This window comes from Daphnia pulex, chromosome 7 (assembly GCF_021134715.1).
Source record: "Daphnia pulex isolate KAP4 chromosome 7, ASM2113471v1".
Classification (NCBI taxonomy): domain Eukaryota; kingdom Metazoa; phylum Arthropoda; class Branchiopoda; order Diplostraca; family Daphniidae; genus Daphnia; species Daphnia pulex.
The window spans coordinates 11,932,937-11,948,175 of NC_060023.1; the positions used below are offsets into that span (position 1 = coordinate 11,932,937).

General features: G+C 45.2%; 5 protein-coding genes across 11 annotated transcripts; 1 reads left to right on the forward strand and 4 right to left on the reverse strand.

Moving 5' to 3' along the window:
* Nucleotides 1-43: 43 nt before the first annotated feature.
* LOC124196578 lies at nt 44-4,287 on the reverse strand. The gene is made up of 3 exons (XM_046591708.1): nt 3,829-4,287; nt 1,756-2,430; nt 44-894 (listed from the first exon to the last, which is right to left on the reverse strand). The coding sequence occupies exons 2-3, from the start codon at nt 2,411-2,413 to the stop codon at nt 122-124; spliced, it is 1,431 nt and encodes a 476-aa protein (XP_046447664.1). The 5' UTR covers nt 2,414-2,430; nt 3,829-4,287; the 3' UTR covers nt 44-121.
* A 1,517-nt stretch (nt 4,288-5,804) lies between these two features.
* LOC124196577 (testin-like) lies at nt 5,805-8,888 on the reverse strand. Its single transcript, XM_046591706.1, has 6 exons — nt 8,481-8,888; nt 8,320-8,408; nt 7,825-8,256; nt 6,591-7,746; nt 6,256-6,519; nt 5,805-6,185 (listed from the first exon to the last, which is right to left on the reverse strand). Exons 1-6 carry the CDS (start codon nt 8,529-8,531, stop codon nt 5,970-5,972), a joined length of 2,208 nt encoding a protein of 735 aa, XP_046447662.1. The 5' UTR covers nt 8,532-8,888; the 3' UTR covers nt 5,805-5,969.
* Nucleotides 8,889-9,325: 437 nt separating this feature from the next.
* LOC124196585 lies at nt 9,326-11,734 on the reverse strand. 2 transcript variants are annotated; one of them, XM_046591718.1, is made up of 5 exons: nt 11,045-11,734; nt 10,784-10,974; nt 10,594-10,723; nt 10,354-10,500; nt 9,326-10,253 (listed from the first exon to the last, which is right to left on the reverse strand). In XM_046591718.1, the coding sequence occupies exons 1-5, from the start codon at nt 11,442-11,444 to the stop codon at nt 10,078-10,080; spliced, it is 1,044 nt and encodes a 347-aa protein (XP_046447674.1). In that variant the 5' UTR covers nt 11,445-11,734; the 3' UTR covers nt 9,326-10,077. The 2 variants fall into 2 exon arrangements, with proteins under 2 accessions (XP_046447674.1, XP_046447673.1); XM_046591717.1 differs by having other exon boundaries at nt 10,354-10,723; nt 11,045-11,729.
* Nucleotides 11,735-12,163: 429 nt separating this feature from the next.
* LOC124196586 (protein YIF1B-like) lies at nt 12,164-14,117 on the forward strand. 6 transcript variants are annotated; one of them, XM_046591719.1, is made up of 6 exons: nt 12,167-12,280; nt 12,397-12,483; nt 12,715-13,186; nt 13,256-13,548; nt 13,619-13,709; nt 13,777-14,117. In XM_046591719.1, the coding sequence occupies exons 2-6, from the start codon at nt 12,467-12,469 to the stop codon at nt 13,948-13,950; spliced, it is 1,047 nt and encodes a 348-aa protein (XP_046447675.1). In that variant the 5' UTR covers nt 12,167-12,280; nt 12,397-12,466; the 3' UTR covers nt 13,951-14,117. The 6 variants fall into 6 exon arrangements, with proteins under 6 accessions (XP_046447680.1, XP_046447675.1, XP_046447679.1 ...); XM_046591723.1 differs by having other exon boundaries at nt 12,221-12,280; nt 12,397-12,603; XM_046591725.1 differs by lacking the exon at nt 12,167-12,280 and adding an exon at nt 12,553-12,603 and having other exon boundaries at nt 12,317-12,483.
* A 28-nt stretch (nt 14,118-14,145) lies between these two features.
* On the reverse strand, nt 14,146-14,972 carry LOC124196591 (39S ribosomal protein L50, mitochondrial-like). Its single transcript, XM_046591732.1, has 3 exons — nt 14,816-14,972; nt 14,500-14,752; nt 14,146-14,436 (listed from the first exon to the last, which is right to left on the reverse strand). Exons 1-3 carry the CDS (start codon nt 14,879-14,881, stop codon nt 14,201-14,203), a joined length of 555 nt encoding a protein of 184 aa, XP_046447688.1. The 5' UTR covers nt 14,882-14,972; the 3' UTR covers nt 14,146-14,200.
* Between the last annotated feature and the right edge of the window lie 267 nt (nt 14,973-15,239).

Below are 15,239 nucleotides of genomic sequence, written 5' to 3' on the forward strand. Positions count from 1 at the left end.
AGAAAAAAACACGGAGAAAATGGATTTTTATACAACGAGGAAATGGACAACAAAGAAATCAAGAAAGAAAAACAAATTTTTTTTAAATCAATTTTTTGATGCAGGTGGAATTTTATTTTGTTCAGGAGCGGAAGCTGCCGGATCTTGAGCGACGACGCGTGCTGTCGCTCTCGGCTGATGGATCGCACGGACTGGCCGACGACGTCCACTGAGCCAGGAGCCACTCGTAGATCAAATTGAAACAAATGGAGCACAACGTCAGAGCGAGGAAAATGTAAATGGAAACGGCGACCAGCGGCCAGGATGATTGTCCGCTCCAGACGGCCGAGTGGGCGTCGGGAATGCCCGTTGTCGTCAGGAGCATGAAACTGAGCAAAAGGGCGTCGGTGGCCGGCAGAGACATGAGGAAACTGAAGAGCAAAGTGCCGCAAGCCACGAACAAGAGGACCAGGATGAGGCAGAAAATAGGCGGCCAAAAGGATCGGATCCTGCCGACGAGTCGGCGGTAGTCTGCGCTGCTGCTCGACGTCGACGACGTGCTGGCCTCGATCGATTCGTCGTCTTTGACGACCACCGACGATTTCATCGGCTGCTGGTGGTGGAATAACAATTCGTTGGCCGGCTGGTGGTGCTGGTGGCTAAAGGACGTCGAGTCGTGACGGGTCGTCATCACTACCGCCGGCACGGCCGACATGTGACTGGACCCGTGCTCCCGCCGACGTCTGCCACCACCGCCTGTTTTCCGCGAATTCAATAATGGGCAGCACATGAGGCAGGAGGACAGAGCCGATCCCACGACTGTCAGATAAAACAGGAGCAGCGGGATCCCGAAAGCGGCGAAAAGGATCGTCAGGATTTTGCCTTCGTTTGATTCGGGAATCACTGGACAGGAACCTGCGACCAGGAGGAAAAGATCAAAAAGACACACAAATCAGCACATTTTTTTTATCATGGGGCGTATGCAAATGATTGCAGAGAATATATAAGATGTAATAATAATATTCATATGATTACTCGAGGGTGGAAATTACAATAACAAACAATCTGGCAACCATTTCTTTCTCCCGCTCGATGCTTTTCATTTGTTGATATTGTATAAACACAAACACCACTAGAGTAGTCGTCTTTTTTTCGGTTGAATGATATGAATATAAACGTGAAAAAGGAAATCGATTTCCTTTTTCTTTTTCTCTTCTGTTTGTTGTTCAAACCCTTTGAATGTTTGAATAGAGTTTCGGTTCCTCGTGTGTGTCTGATCTCGCTAACTGACGAACAAAAGACGCATGGAAGCCGGAGGGGTTTTTTCTTCTTGTTTGAAGAGTTTTCGTCTTTTGATGCCAGTCAGTTTCAAAAAGTTATATATATTTGCACACACAACATCTTCTCGTCGTTGACTCACTGGGTAATATGTAGTAATCATTCAAGTTTGTGTGCTCTAATATTTCAACGTCTAAACTTTTACGTAAATGTGTTGGGCATTATTCAGACATTCAAGTTTTGGAACTGGTGTTTGAGTGTCTACGTCAACAAGGGAACTTCCCCCCAAAGATTAATTTGTAGCTGCTCTATATATTTACTTGTGTGTGTGTCATATCCCGGTTGATTTCCAGCACAATGTCTGCAACGGCAGAGCTATATACAGCCTGAGAGAGCTTTATTGTATACACATGTGAATGATAGAATGTTGTTTTGTTGCAGGTTGTTATTGTTGTTGGCTCCTGCAATATGTCTATAATCCTTTAAGACTCCACTTACCCAGAGTGGTGATGACGGAGAGGGCATACAGGAAAGCAGTTGGGTAATTCCACTTGACAGCAGTTGTTGTCTGGCGATTGTGTCCAGCAGCAGTTCCAGCAGCTCTTGGAGTAGCTGCCGTTGTTGCCTGTCCGACCGCCGTCATTTCCTGGGATTTTCGCCGATCGTTGCTGCAATCCTTCTTCATCCAGAGATACATGGTCTCGTGGAAACGGTAAATCTCGCCGGCAGCCAATCGAGTCCAGTTCTCTTTGTACAAAATGTTGAGATTCTCGGTAATGTCCCACAGTTTGTCGAGCACTTGACGGGTCATCAACTCCTTCATTTGCGTCACATCTTCGCCGGCAGCCCCGTTATCAGTCGTGATGGCCGTAGGCTCCGACGTGGTCGACAGCCCCGTTCCACTCAAGGCCGTCCGGATCTCCTCGGTGGGTGGCGTGTGCTGATGGAACGGATGGGAAGCCGACGACGACGACGCCTCGATCAGCATGAAGACGTAGGCGCCCAACGAGACGTAGGCCAGGAAGAAGAGCATCAGTGAAAGTTTGGCCGACCAACCCCGGGAGCAGTCGGTTGTCCTTCCGCCACCACCGCTGGATCGTCGAATTTGCTTGGAAGGTAATTGCCTTTTCAAGCTGCTGCCCCCGCTGTTCTCCATGGCTCCTGACGCGAGATCTGCATAATTCCATCGAAAGGTTCAGTCATGTGTGCCGGAGGTTTTATTCTTGTTCAACATAAATTTCCAGCGACAAAGACGGAAATAACATTTTCACGCCCGGATGACTCTATAGGAGGAGGAACCCAAAAAACCATCCGACGACTCAATCCAATTATGTTCGTGTCTTTATCTTTTAGCTCCTTGTTATTAACAAGATTTCCTCGCTTCCCATCTGAAAATTTAAATGGGAAATGCTGGGCGGATGAGAGAGAGACACCCAATTACTGGGCATCTTTTTTTCTTCCGCCGGAGTATAACAAAAAAGAAAAGAAGAAAAAAAGGTGAATGGAAAACAACAAGCCAATTGGAATGAATATGCTGACGCTTGTATGATGCTGATTAAGATAGAACTTTGTGTGTCGGATGTGAGCCAGTGAAATCGGATGCTGGAAGGGACAAGTAGTTAATGAGCCAGCGCCAAAGAGATAGATAATAACACGCACACTGCTCGACTGGGTCCCTCCTAGTACTCATTAGTATTATAATATCCAAAAGTGTGCCACAGGGAGCAGCTCAACTACTACTACTACCCCTGGCAGACAGACAGAGTTGCAGCTTGTGCACATATCACTAGTAGGGTAGTTGTAGTTTGGTAAGGGGGGGGGCTCCTTTTGATTCTCCAGGAGAGAGAGCTCCTGTACTGTTGTATTAATAAATGCGTATAGCCAGAAATCTATCTTTATTTGTCGGCTAATAGTTTCCTGCTGGATTATTCACGCAGGAAAATGGTCTATTTTAACTCTTTTCTTTTTTCTTCTTTTCCAGCAGATTCCCAGGAGGAATTCCCCTCGCACACTCTCTGGCAAGAACCCGATAAACCCTTTTTGCCGAGAGTCTAGGCCCGTAACGTTTATTATCACGGCCGGCGTTCCCTTAAGGGGAGGAAATTCGCCTCCCGCCCAAGGAATCACGAAAACCGGAAAAAAAAAAGAAAAATTCGGATCCTAATGGATCAACTTGACCCTACGCGTTCAACCCCACCGTTTTTCTCTGCGCGTCACCCGTTGTCGTGCGGTTTTTCCCGATCGGGAAAAAAGTCAAATGGAAAGGGCAACCGGATAGACTGTCAAGTTGATAGAGCCCCCCCACCACCCGCTCCTACCCCACTGTGTACAGACATGAACCGAGTCGGCACACACACACACACATGGAAACACTAGAAAGGTATTGATTTTTCTCCAAACGCTACTGTAGCTGCTGCTCCTGATCCTGCTGCCGGCCTGCCTCCTACCACCCATAGGAAATGAGAAAATGCTTAAAAAATAAATAAAAAACAACACACGAAGTGGAGAAGACAGGAAGAAGAAAGAAGAAGAATGGCGTGTATCAGTGGGTGGGTGGTGCGTGTCACGTACTTTTCGTTTTGCCGCTCCTCCTTGGCCGTCGGATCCTGTTCACATCAAGAGAAGAAAAGAGGAGGAGCAAGAAATTGCCGACAAAAGGAGCACACGAGCGGCACAGAAAAATCCATTGATAACGCCAGGGCCGAAAACACAACAACAATTGACCGCCGTCCGGCCACTCTGCATTCAGCACACACAAATAACAACTGGTCCGTTTCTCCTTCCAAACATTTAAATTTCCCCCTTTTTTAAATTTCCTTTTTGAAATTTTATTTTAGTTCGGATGTAGACATCCGCACTAGGGACAACTCGAGGGAGAAGGCGGACACAAGTATCCAGCACTGTCCGGGCGATGGAACCGGAATGTTGTCCGTTAACGAGTTGGGAGTCTAACTTGTATAGTAGCGTGTTTCTCTCTGTGTGGGTGGAGAGACGGACGGACGGACGATCGGCGGATGCAACTGGATATCTACCCCGGCCAGGATTTGACGGAGCCTTATAAATGTGCGCGCGCGCGCGCTCAGGATCCATGGCCCAGGAAACAACAAACTCTCTACAGCCCGTCGAAAAAAAAGAAGAAAAAAAATGAAAGGAAAGCGTTTTTTTACTTCTTCTTCTTCCGTTTGGAACTGGAAGAAGATTGCGTTTCCGTTTGGCAGTCACTCACACACCCATCCAATTTTCTTTCCATCTAGATTACAATAAGGAGCCAAGGGGCTCTCTCTCATCATCATCGCTCCTGATTGAAAAGATTCTTTGCTCCGGCTCCTCCTCCTCCCAATATTTGCAGACTTGACTAAACATTGTTGGATGTCTTTTATTTCAATTGCAACACACCAAGGGGGGAAAAAATCCATTTCATCCGGAAATAGGATGGAAAACGTATTTTTATTTCACTCCACTTTGAGGCCATTCTTCCGGTTTGCCAGTGGTGAGGAAGAAAATTGGTTGATGTCTAAGTAAATGGAGGCATTCATCGCCTTCTACTCACTTACATACATCAACAACAACGTTCTCTAGTGTGTTGTCTGCAGTAAAGGAAAACCCAGTCATCCAGAAGGAGCTTGTCCTCGGCTCCTTGGCTCCTCACTCTACTCTACTCTGCTAGTGTGTGTGTGAGTGTATATACATCAGTGAATTCCTTCCGATAGATTTCCTGTGTGCATCACTGTGCAAGTACCAGCAGCTGCTCAATTCCAACTGCAGAATAACCGACCCTACCCCCTCCCGGTTGTTGTTGCTGCATCCCATCTAGACGACACGAATTGTGGGTGGCTGGGCGTTGCCTTGGCAACCACAACAAATCGATCCTTTTCGCAGGAACGGCCCCTACCACTCGGCTAAGACTCGCCCCATTTCTACTGTTTTCAAAAGGGCAACCCCCAAACGTAAATTGTTTGTACAACTAACAATATACACTGTTGTTGTTGTTGTTGTCGAGGGGGCGTATATTTTCACCACAGCCAGGGCATTCATGTGTGTGTGGTGTGTCGCTATGGATGTCGGTCCTGAAACAAGTTCAATGAAGCCATCCGACACTGATTAAGAATGATGAAAACGGAATAAAACTTTTTCTTTTTCTTCTTCCAGGCTCCTTCGAGTAGGTAGGCGGATTTCCCATCAGGATCCCCCACCCCATCATTATTTAAAAAGTGCACACGATGGATGCGATGGCGGATCACAGAGGCCGAGTCAAGAGGGGGGATCCTAATTGCTAATACAAAAGGATCGGCTCTGCTGACATGATTTCTGCTCTCAGTTGGACCTCCTGTTGTTGTTGTTGCCATGGGACCCCACTTGCGTCACGTCAATGAATGGCCGGCGGTGTGCCGCTCTGACTGGAGTGACGAGATAACCTGATTGGCCCAATATTCTCGGCACCAAATGACCACAGGGCCCAGACCCCTCCTCATTGACTGCCCGTCTGCAACAACAACAACAACAACAAAAACCCCTTTGTCCAGACTATGATTGATTGGCCCTCAGCGTAAATCCAATTCCGTGTATATTCTTTGATGTAACCAGTCCATTAAGCGGAGGAATAAGTTTTTTGTGCACATTGGAATGAACCGAAACAATTTTTCAGAGATTATTAATTACTCGTAAAATTGAATTTGAAATGTTTTTTTAATAGGAATTTCTTTTCTTTTTGTTCAGACTAGGATCGGCTGGGCCTGACATTGCGCGTTCTGGACGACGCATTCCCTGGAACAGTAAATCTGCCCGTTCTTCAAAATGAATTGGCGATTCATCATCGACACTTGACATTGGCGACATTTGAAGCAGCTGGCCGTGTTGTGCCAGTTCATTTCGCCGTGACTGACTCGCGTTTCTTCCGCACGGATCGGCCTGTGGCACTCGTAACAATCCTGTTTGTTCCGGGTTAAAAAATTCCAGTTAAATCAAATCATTTCATATCGTATCCAGATGAGGTTTTACCTTTCCGTATTTCTTTTGGTAGCAGTCGAGACAGTGCGGCTGGCCCTCGATCGGCGTGTACTGGTGTCCGGCCAAGGGCGTGTCGCAGATCCAGCAGCAAAAGTGATCCATGTGCCAGCTGGCCCCTTCGGCGCTGGTGTATTCCGGGGCGAAAATCAACTCGTCGCAGGCCTTGCACCGCGGGATCTTCATCTGCTCGGCGTAGTGACGGCCACAGAAGACGTCGTCGTCGACGAAAAAGTAAATCAAATCCGCCAGCATTTCCTGTTTCGTACGGCAAAAGACAGAGACATCTAGGAGCCGTTTTGAGAATCTAACAGGGAAATAAAACTTACGTGGCAGATGGAGCAGACGAAACATTGCGGATGCCAACACTTGTCGCTTCCGGCTCTCTCGGCGAAAATGGCAATCGTTCCGGGTTCAATCGGCTGGGTACATTTGCGACAGGACCAGGCTCCTACCAGTCCTTCAGGATCCTGAAACACTTCCTGCTGTTGCTGCTGCTGGATGGGTCCTCCTGCTGCAGGTATTTGGGCAGTCACGTATTTGTTATTATCGGATCCGCACGGATGGGAATGGGCGGAGGGGCGCCGATTAGACAACGGCGATTGATTGTTGTTGTTGTTGCTTTGGTTTTGGATGGTAGGAACAACTGGATTGTTGTTGTTTTGGGATTTCGCCACTTGCTCTTCCGGGAAGTAATCGAAATCGGTCGTCAACAACTGACGGCTGCCGTTGTTGTTGTTGTTGTTTGATAATCTTCCAGTTGGTCCCGAGACGGGCGGCGCCCGTTCTCCTAATCTCGGTGAGGAACCGCGACTTCCCGTTCCAGCGACCGCAACGGGGGCTGCCAGTCCAACTTTCGTATTAGGATTTCGTTGATTCAAATTGGGCGACGTTCCAGGCGACGCTCCAAACGGTTTGGCTGTGGCGTTGAACGTGCCGGAAGCGGCCGCCTGGTGCAAAAACGGCGATTTCAATTTGCCCGGCAATTTCTTGCCTTCCTGCTCGTCCAGGAAATCGAAAAATTCCCTCACTGGATCCTGTCGCTTGTTGTGGCTGGATTCCTCCGCCAGCAGTTCATCCACCACCAGTTGAGGAGGCGGAGGTGGCGGCGGAGGAGGAGTTTCAGGAGCAGCAGCCGGAGCTGGATAGGACGCATCCATCAGCAGCATATCCGGCGGCGGAGGAGGTAAATCGCCGAATTCGGAACTCATTCCGGCGTGGGGTTTGGCCGACATCCGCTTGATCTGTTGCGCCGACGGAGCATCCGCTTTGATGGCGAACGGCTTGGCCGTGACGAAGGCCGGAAGAATGGGCCGTTTGGCATTGGCAGATTCCTGCAAACTCAAAGTGTTGACTTTCTCGCCCAGGATGCGGTCGAGTTGCGGCGGCGGAGGCGGCAGTTTCCCCGATGGTCTCGGTGGACATTCCTGGATCAGACCTTGACCCACTACGTGTTGCTTGACGTTCTTGACATACTCTTCCATCCTGTCGGAAGAATTCAGGTCATTAATCAACTTTTCTTTTTTAATTTGAAATTTTAATTATTTTAAAAGGCGGAATTACTTTCGTTTCTCGTTGGCGGATAGGTTGGAACATTGTTCCGGATCGAGGTCGTGCGACGGTAATTGTCGGTCGAGGGCAATTTTGCGGTCGACGGCCGCCTGACTGCCCGTAATGGGCTGCTTAGCCAGCGGAAGTTGTTCCATGTATTTGATGGCCAATTGAGAGTCGTCGGTCGGTGGGACCCAATCCAGCGGACTGGCCGGGGCATCCAAAGTGACAGCCGATCCCCTGGCGGGACTATTGAAATCCAATTTGGACGGTCGGTTGCTGCTGGCGAGACCATAGTCTCCGCCTTGTTGTTGTTGTTGGAGTTTCAAGTCCATTTTAGCTTGGAATGGAGTGACGGCCAGTAACCGGATCAATCGGATCGACGGGTCCTCATCTACCACATTGTGGACCTCCTTACCGCAACGACAGTGACGACAAACTTTCCTAATTTTTTAAAATTCAATTATTAATTCAATTATCAATAAAAATTTCAATCCGAAAATTTACCTCCAGAAATGTAAATCCAGCCCTGGACATTTTGGCCCGCATTTGGTGCATTGCGATCCGGCGCCTTGTTCGTGGGCGATTTTCGATTGCTACCCAGAAAAACAAAAGAGCATCGTGGTGAGTCATTCAAAAAGAAAACAAAGAAAAAGAACTCGACTAACCTGTCTGGTTTTATTTTCCAGGTTCAAGAGATTCATTCCTGGGACGGCCATTGTCTCAGCCACTGATGGAACCAACTGCAGACACACGCACACAAAAGGTATACGTGTAATCAGCCCAGCTTTATCTCTCGATCGCGCTCCAACAACGTGTGTTATCAGTCGTCTGACAGATCTAATCGCTGAGGCCAATTTTTGTCGTCGTCAGATGACACGTTTTCCACCGATTTATTTATTCGGCAGACGAACTCACACACAAGAACTCCAGGAGGATGGGGGAATCAATGCGTCAGAGAGGCGCGGGAGGCTTTGTGTGTGTGTGGAGACGACGTAGTGTACTTTGCGATGTGCTCACTTGAGCGGGACTGAATAGATCGGACTGGCAATAGAGGAGAGAGACAGATGGTTTTGAAAAGGGGGAGGTGGGGCTGCTTTTTTTTCTTTTCCCTGGTGGAATAAAGCGGCGGCGGATGTGGGATAGTCGCTCGCCCCAGAAAGGCAACGCCGACTCACGACATCTAGCGGATATGCAAGATCCGGTTCCGCTGGGAATCTTTTACTGGTGGGCGTTGCCACTTTGATTGAACCGCCTATTTTTGGTAGAGAGATTTAGTCGCGAGGGTCTCTTATCACATTTCGTCAGAATCGTTAATTTGAAAGTGATGTGGGGGAATACCGAGGAAATGATGACGTCACAAAGCCGCAGGGTGAAATCTGTGAGCGATGACATCATCGCTCAGGATTCTTTTATCCAGCTCGCCACTTGACGCCATTGTATAGAATAAAATGAAATAGTTCTTCGTGACAGCCTCGCTCTCATTCCGAACGAAAAAAAGAAGTATTAGCCATTAGTGACAACATTCCACGTTTATTTCTTCACTTTATTCGGATATCATTATTTGAAATTCCCGCACAAAAAATCTACAGTCAGGGCCACGAATAACGTGTCAAATATATAATGCGGCGCAGAGTGCACGAGAAAATGTGTTTCCATCTACAGAACAAAAAGGAGCTAAAATATACACGAACGGTATTATTTTTTTTTCCCGAATTTTTTTGTTCCTGTCACGTTTTTTTCTTTTTTTTTACGCGGGGGTGGACGATGCACGGTTCAATACATCAAAGGCCGTTATTTTCTTTCAAATACAATTGCGATTTATTTTTTAGAATAATATAAGTGAAAATTGGAGAGATAGAGAGGACGAGACGGGAGTCGACTAGAAGTGCAAAATATCTTCAATGAAGCGAGAGTGCGGGGACGACAATCTTTTATCGAAATAAAGGCGATCGGATCGATTTTAAAAGTTAGCTGAGAGTATTTTAATTAACAGAGCCATACGTTTGGGAGTTGTAACGAGTTTTTGTTAGTATGTGGAGAGAACGGTGATAAATCAAACACGCCGGAGTGAATTTGGCGATTTTCTACATGGCTGACGATGCGTGTGTGTGTGTGTCAATTCATTCGAGTGGATACAACGACATGGTGGGGAAGCCAACGGATTGCGAAATGGAAAAAAAAAAACAAATTGTGGTGTGGTGTCGGGAAATAGAGAGAGAGCTGTACTATTTATAAAAGGGTTTTTTGGGGAGTTAGATCATTTCACAAACAAACAGCCGGGCGACGAGGGACCATGAAGTTACATGTCAAAAGAGCTTGACGGTCGTTGTGGCCTTGTTCGTTGGTCAAAAGGGTGCGGTCACTCTCCGCCTGGTAATTTGGGTTCACGATGATGTTGGTCACTAGTTCCATATCGTCAGATGAATCATACGTCCTTCCTGTTATTTGACACAAAACAAATAAGCACACAGAGATAGTAAATATGGGCGTGACCTCACATCAACAAAGTTCATCTGGCTGAAGAGGTCAGGCACTTACTTCTCGAACAAATTCTCCGATTTTGAAGCATAAAGAAAGCCAAGACGAGGACGGTGAATCCGACCGAACCGACCAACACTGACAGGGTGAGGATCCAAGGGCTTGTTGACTGGATACGCCCATAGGTCGATGTCAAACTCCCATGAACTTGAATGGAGAAACAAACAAACGTGGGGGGGGGTATTATTTTGGGGCGGCTTGTTCGTCGCCGAGAAAGATGTGTGCAAAGCTGGTTAATACCTTGATTGTCAAGGGTGTCTTTGGTAGTTGCCATGACTTCTGCATAGTCCCCTGGGCCTAGTTTATTGATTGCCCATACTCTGAATTTGTAGGTCGTATTTGGGTGCAGCTTGTAAATCTCCACTTGGGTCTGCAATTAAAAATGAATCAATCATTTCGTTAAAATCAAGGGGATAATTATATAATTTACAATTGATGGCTTTAGTTCTTCAGGATATGTCCGATGCCAAGCTGGATTGTTCCAATCATCATCTGTGACTTCTTGGTAAATGACAGAGACAGATTTAATTGGGTAACCTCCAGTGCTGTTGAGTTTCCACGTGACTAGAGCTAACACTGATGATGGGTAGACTGTCAAATAAGCTGGAGGTGGGGGTGTTGCTGAAAAGAGTTACAATTTTGAGGTTACTATGCCATTTCCAAGAACAACTTGTGTGTGGGATCAACATACTTTTGACGTGGAGCTCCACTTGAGCCACATTTCTGGTGAAAGTCCTTTCAGAGTAACCGAAAGACTCTTCTGCCTGACAGGTGTAGACACCAGAGTCTGCCCTGGTGATTTTGGTCAATGTGAGGATCCCGTTTTCTTCAACCCTACTGTGCTGAAGGGTTTTGCCCTCTCTGATCCAGAGCAAAAGAGAGTTCTCGCCAACAGCAGGGGTGTAAACCTCTGTGTTTGATCTGAGACTCTGTGGTAGGCAGGGTAAAGACACATTAGATCCAATGTCTGCGTAGACATGGGCCACCGACACATCATCAACTTGAGATCCACAACTGATATTGAACCACAAAAGGAGCAAATAAAATGGTGCAATGGCCATTTTAAGAAACGAAGAGCAAACTGGGATCATCTTATCGGAATTAAGACAATGTGTCCGTTGTGTGGATCCATCAGTAGGTCAGCAATTCCATAGTTTCTATCGCCCTTCAGTGTGTGATTTACATTGAAGCACGAGCAATTGTAGGTGCTGTGATTTCAATCGAAAATCGGATATATGTTTGATCACAAAGACGCAACATAAAACACAACGCAGGAATCACCTAGTCACGCACCAAGTATTGTACTACGGGCAAACAAAATATATGCACTGCACGCCAGACTAATCCATTGAACAAGCTGTCACTGTCAAACATTTTTAGATCAACTTTGGATTTAGACAGACAGACACTCGCTAGATGGCAATACCGTTTTTAGACAGATAATCGCTAGATGGCAACGGCGCTTCGTCAATTTCAAAAAAGGTTTGGCGGGATATCGTCTCGATAATAATTAGGAAATGAAATAGATATAGCTTGTTAAAATGGTAAAACCCAATACATTTTACTTTAAACTTAATCTCAGTTACTCGGTAATACACGTACAGAATACTGAGAAAACATTAGGTATGGCTGGGTGTGGTTACTATGTTTTCAGTACCTTCAACAACTTTGACCTCCATTTACAACTTTACATGTACAGCAAGTCATTGGATATTTTATTGTATTTATTTGTTTACTTTCACTTCAATTACTGACTCTCTGATCTGGATTTCGGATAGGGATTAGGGTAATTAAAAAATCCGCTGTCCGACATGCGCAATCCAATAAATTAGTAGCGCCACTTCGGCAAAATGAGGCAATACTAAATCAAGAAGTTGTTGAGTTTTTTTTTTTGCTGATTTGGAAGGGAACCGGTTGGCAATTTCGGGTGAGAATTCAAGCAAAGTATCCCTTTTTATGTCATTTGCTTGCATCTATTTTTATACTTTTGCATGGCCATGTGAAGACCACGATCTATCGACACTGTTTTTATGTATTTATCAGGGCTCTATAACCAAGGAAAACAAATTCGTGAAAACTCCTTCTGACACGTAATCGTTAGGCCTTCAAACCAATGTTTGGACAAGTTTCGTGAGGGCACAGTCTGTTTATGTCATCATTTGATAAGTGATTCTAACGCTCCTCCTCACACATTTGTAGTAGAAAAATCACAAAGTCCTGCCAAAGACCCCACCAGTTTTATCAATAGATGTAAGTCCTGTATCATTTTGTGAAATATGGTTCAATATTAGTAAAACACTAAGGCACAACAACTTTAGAATTTTAGTAAGCTTTTTATCCAATAAATTTTCGTCTGTGCAGATCATCATCAAAACCTATCATGAGGAAAGCAAGACGAGCAGCCGAAATGCAGGATCAAGGAGCTCCAATGCCCTACCCACAGTATGGTTATCCACCACCTAATGCCCAATCTCATCAAGATCCATCCATGTACATGGCTGGTCCTCCCGCTGGCATGTACAATCCTGCTGCCCAGGCTCCAATGTCTCCTCCTGGTTACTACCCTCAACAAGGAATGCCATTTATGCCAATGGGTGGTGGTGGAGGTGGTGGCGATCAAACCAACTTTATGCCTGCCCAGTTTTTGCAAAACCCTGTCATGGCCAACATGGCAATGCAATATGGCCAGAGCCTAGTGGGACAAGGCAAAGAGGCCCTTGACCGGGAGCTCAACAAATATGTCGCTACCTCGAGAATAAAGTACTACTTTTCAGTGGACACGGCGTACGTCGCCAAAAAATTGGCTCTTCTTCTCTTCCCCTTTACACACAGAGTGAGTTACAGAATTTAATTGTTTCTTGATGAATAATAAACTTAATATTTGTTCCCTCATGGTCTTCAGGATTGGTCTGTCAAATATAATCCAGACGAACCCGTTCAGCCCAGGTATGAATTAAATGCACCGGACCTCTACATCCCTGCGATGGCATTCGTGACGTATTTACTTATCGGCGGAGTGTCACTCGGAATTCAAGAGCGTTTCAGCCCGGAAGGATTGGGCATCCAAGCTAGCACAGCGCTTGTGTGGGCCTTTATTGAAGTACTGGCAATTTGGGTGACACTTTATATCATGAATATCCAAACGAAATTGACTTCTTTCGACATTTTGGCGTTTTCGTCCTACAAATACGTCGGGTATGATTTAATTTTTGTTTGCAAATTTTACAACCCTCTGTACAAAAATGTTTTTTTTTTTTCCCCACAGAATGATAGTTGCAGTTATTGCTAGCTTCATTATGCCGTCAGCATACCATCTAGCTCTAATATACGTAAGCGCAGCCACAATGTTCTTCCTGGTAATTATTTATTTTCTAATAAAGTTGAATACGATACATTAAAACAATTGTTTTATTGGGACCACAGATTCGTTCTTTGAAGGTTCAAATACTACCAGAGTCCTCCCATGATTCCTACGGAGAACAGAATACTAGCTTCACCGGGGAAGGTTCTAAACGACGGACTTATCTTTTGCTTTTCATGGGAGGTTTGCAGCCGTTGATGATGTGGTGGCTGACTCGACAGATTGCACGCCCCTAAGGTGTTTTGACAGTAGAATCTAAGTGGAGCGCTTCCGTTTCATCTGATTGAACACTCTTCTCCCAGCGTATTTTCGTTTTCAGATGTTATAAAATTTTTGCCAAGACTATATTCTGAATGCAATGTGCTTTGCAAAATTTCAAATAAACTCAAAAGTTCATTCTTTACTACTCTTTAATTGGCTTGTAATAAAAATTGGGAGATTTTTCATTTTATTATTTGACTATAAAAGTTGTACAGTAATGTCCATTCAATGCCATATAGGTTTATAATTGTAGCCAGCATACTTCTTCTTGTATTTCAATCCAGTGACTATGGTAGACCGCCTGGGGAAAGCACTTATGCCACCGTGCATGGTGTCTGTGTCTGGATGGAAACGGTGATAATCATACTGGATTGAGACATTGGGTGGGAGCTCAATGGACTTGAATTTATCCAGTGGCACTCTAGTATCAATTTCTTGCAGGTAAAAGTCTCTGATGTCATCTAAATAGAAGCAAAACATGGTTAAATACCTAAACCCTAGTCTGATTTCTGTTTCTAGCTTACCTGTGGTTAGAATTTCGTGTAGTTTTGAATTAGGCACTCCATGATTAAATTCCTTGAAGCAGGCCGTAAGCACTTTAAACTTGATGCGGCCATTACTTAATTGTGCTGAATTTGAGCCCAATTGGCTTTCAAAAATGCCATCGAGTTTCTTTTCGGCGTCCTCCGGAGGGGTGTAAGGTTTATGAGGGCGCAGATAACTTCTGTCCTTCAAAGACTTTGCGATGGATTCTATAGTCGACGCAAAGCGTCTTGCCTGTAAAATCAAAGTTCACATACAAATCAAATAATAATAACGGTTTAAGTTACGAATACCAACCTGATATAATCCACAAGCCATGCTGTTCTGGCTGATCTCGGAATAAGATGTTAAAGAAAATAACATGTGGTGGCCATCTAGCGAGAATGGACGACACCTTTTTTAACGTTACCGGCTTTTTGTCACGATTCAATTCCCACCGAAGTGAAGAAGGAAATGTCGTATTTTTTCAAAAAGGCTTTCCAATTCTGCGTTACTTAAACATTGCTTGTGAATATATTTGACTAGTGATAAAGATATGATATTTTCCCGCTTTTCCTTGATCGTGTTTTCAGAATTTTTTTACATTTAACAGGAAAAGAAAGCGTTGTCCTCATTACGTTTTTTAGCCTACAATGTGAATTAGAATGTTTCTAGAAATTAAAAATCCAGAGTCCGTCTTTTCGATATAAGACTTAGATGACGTAATGATAAAGTTAAATAT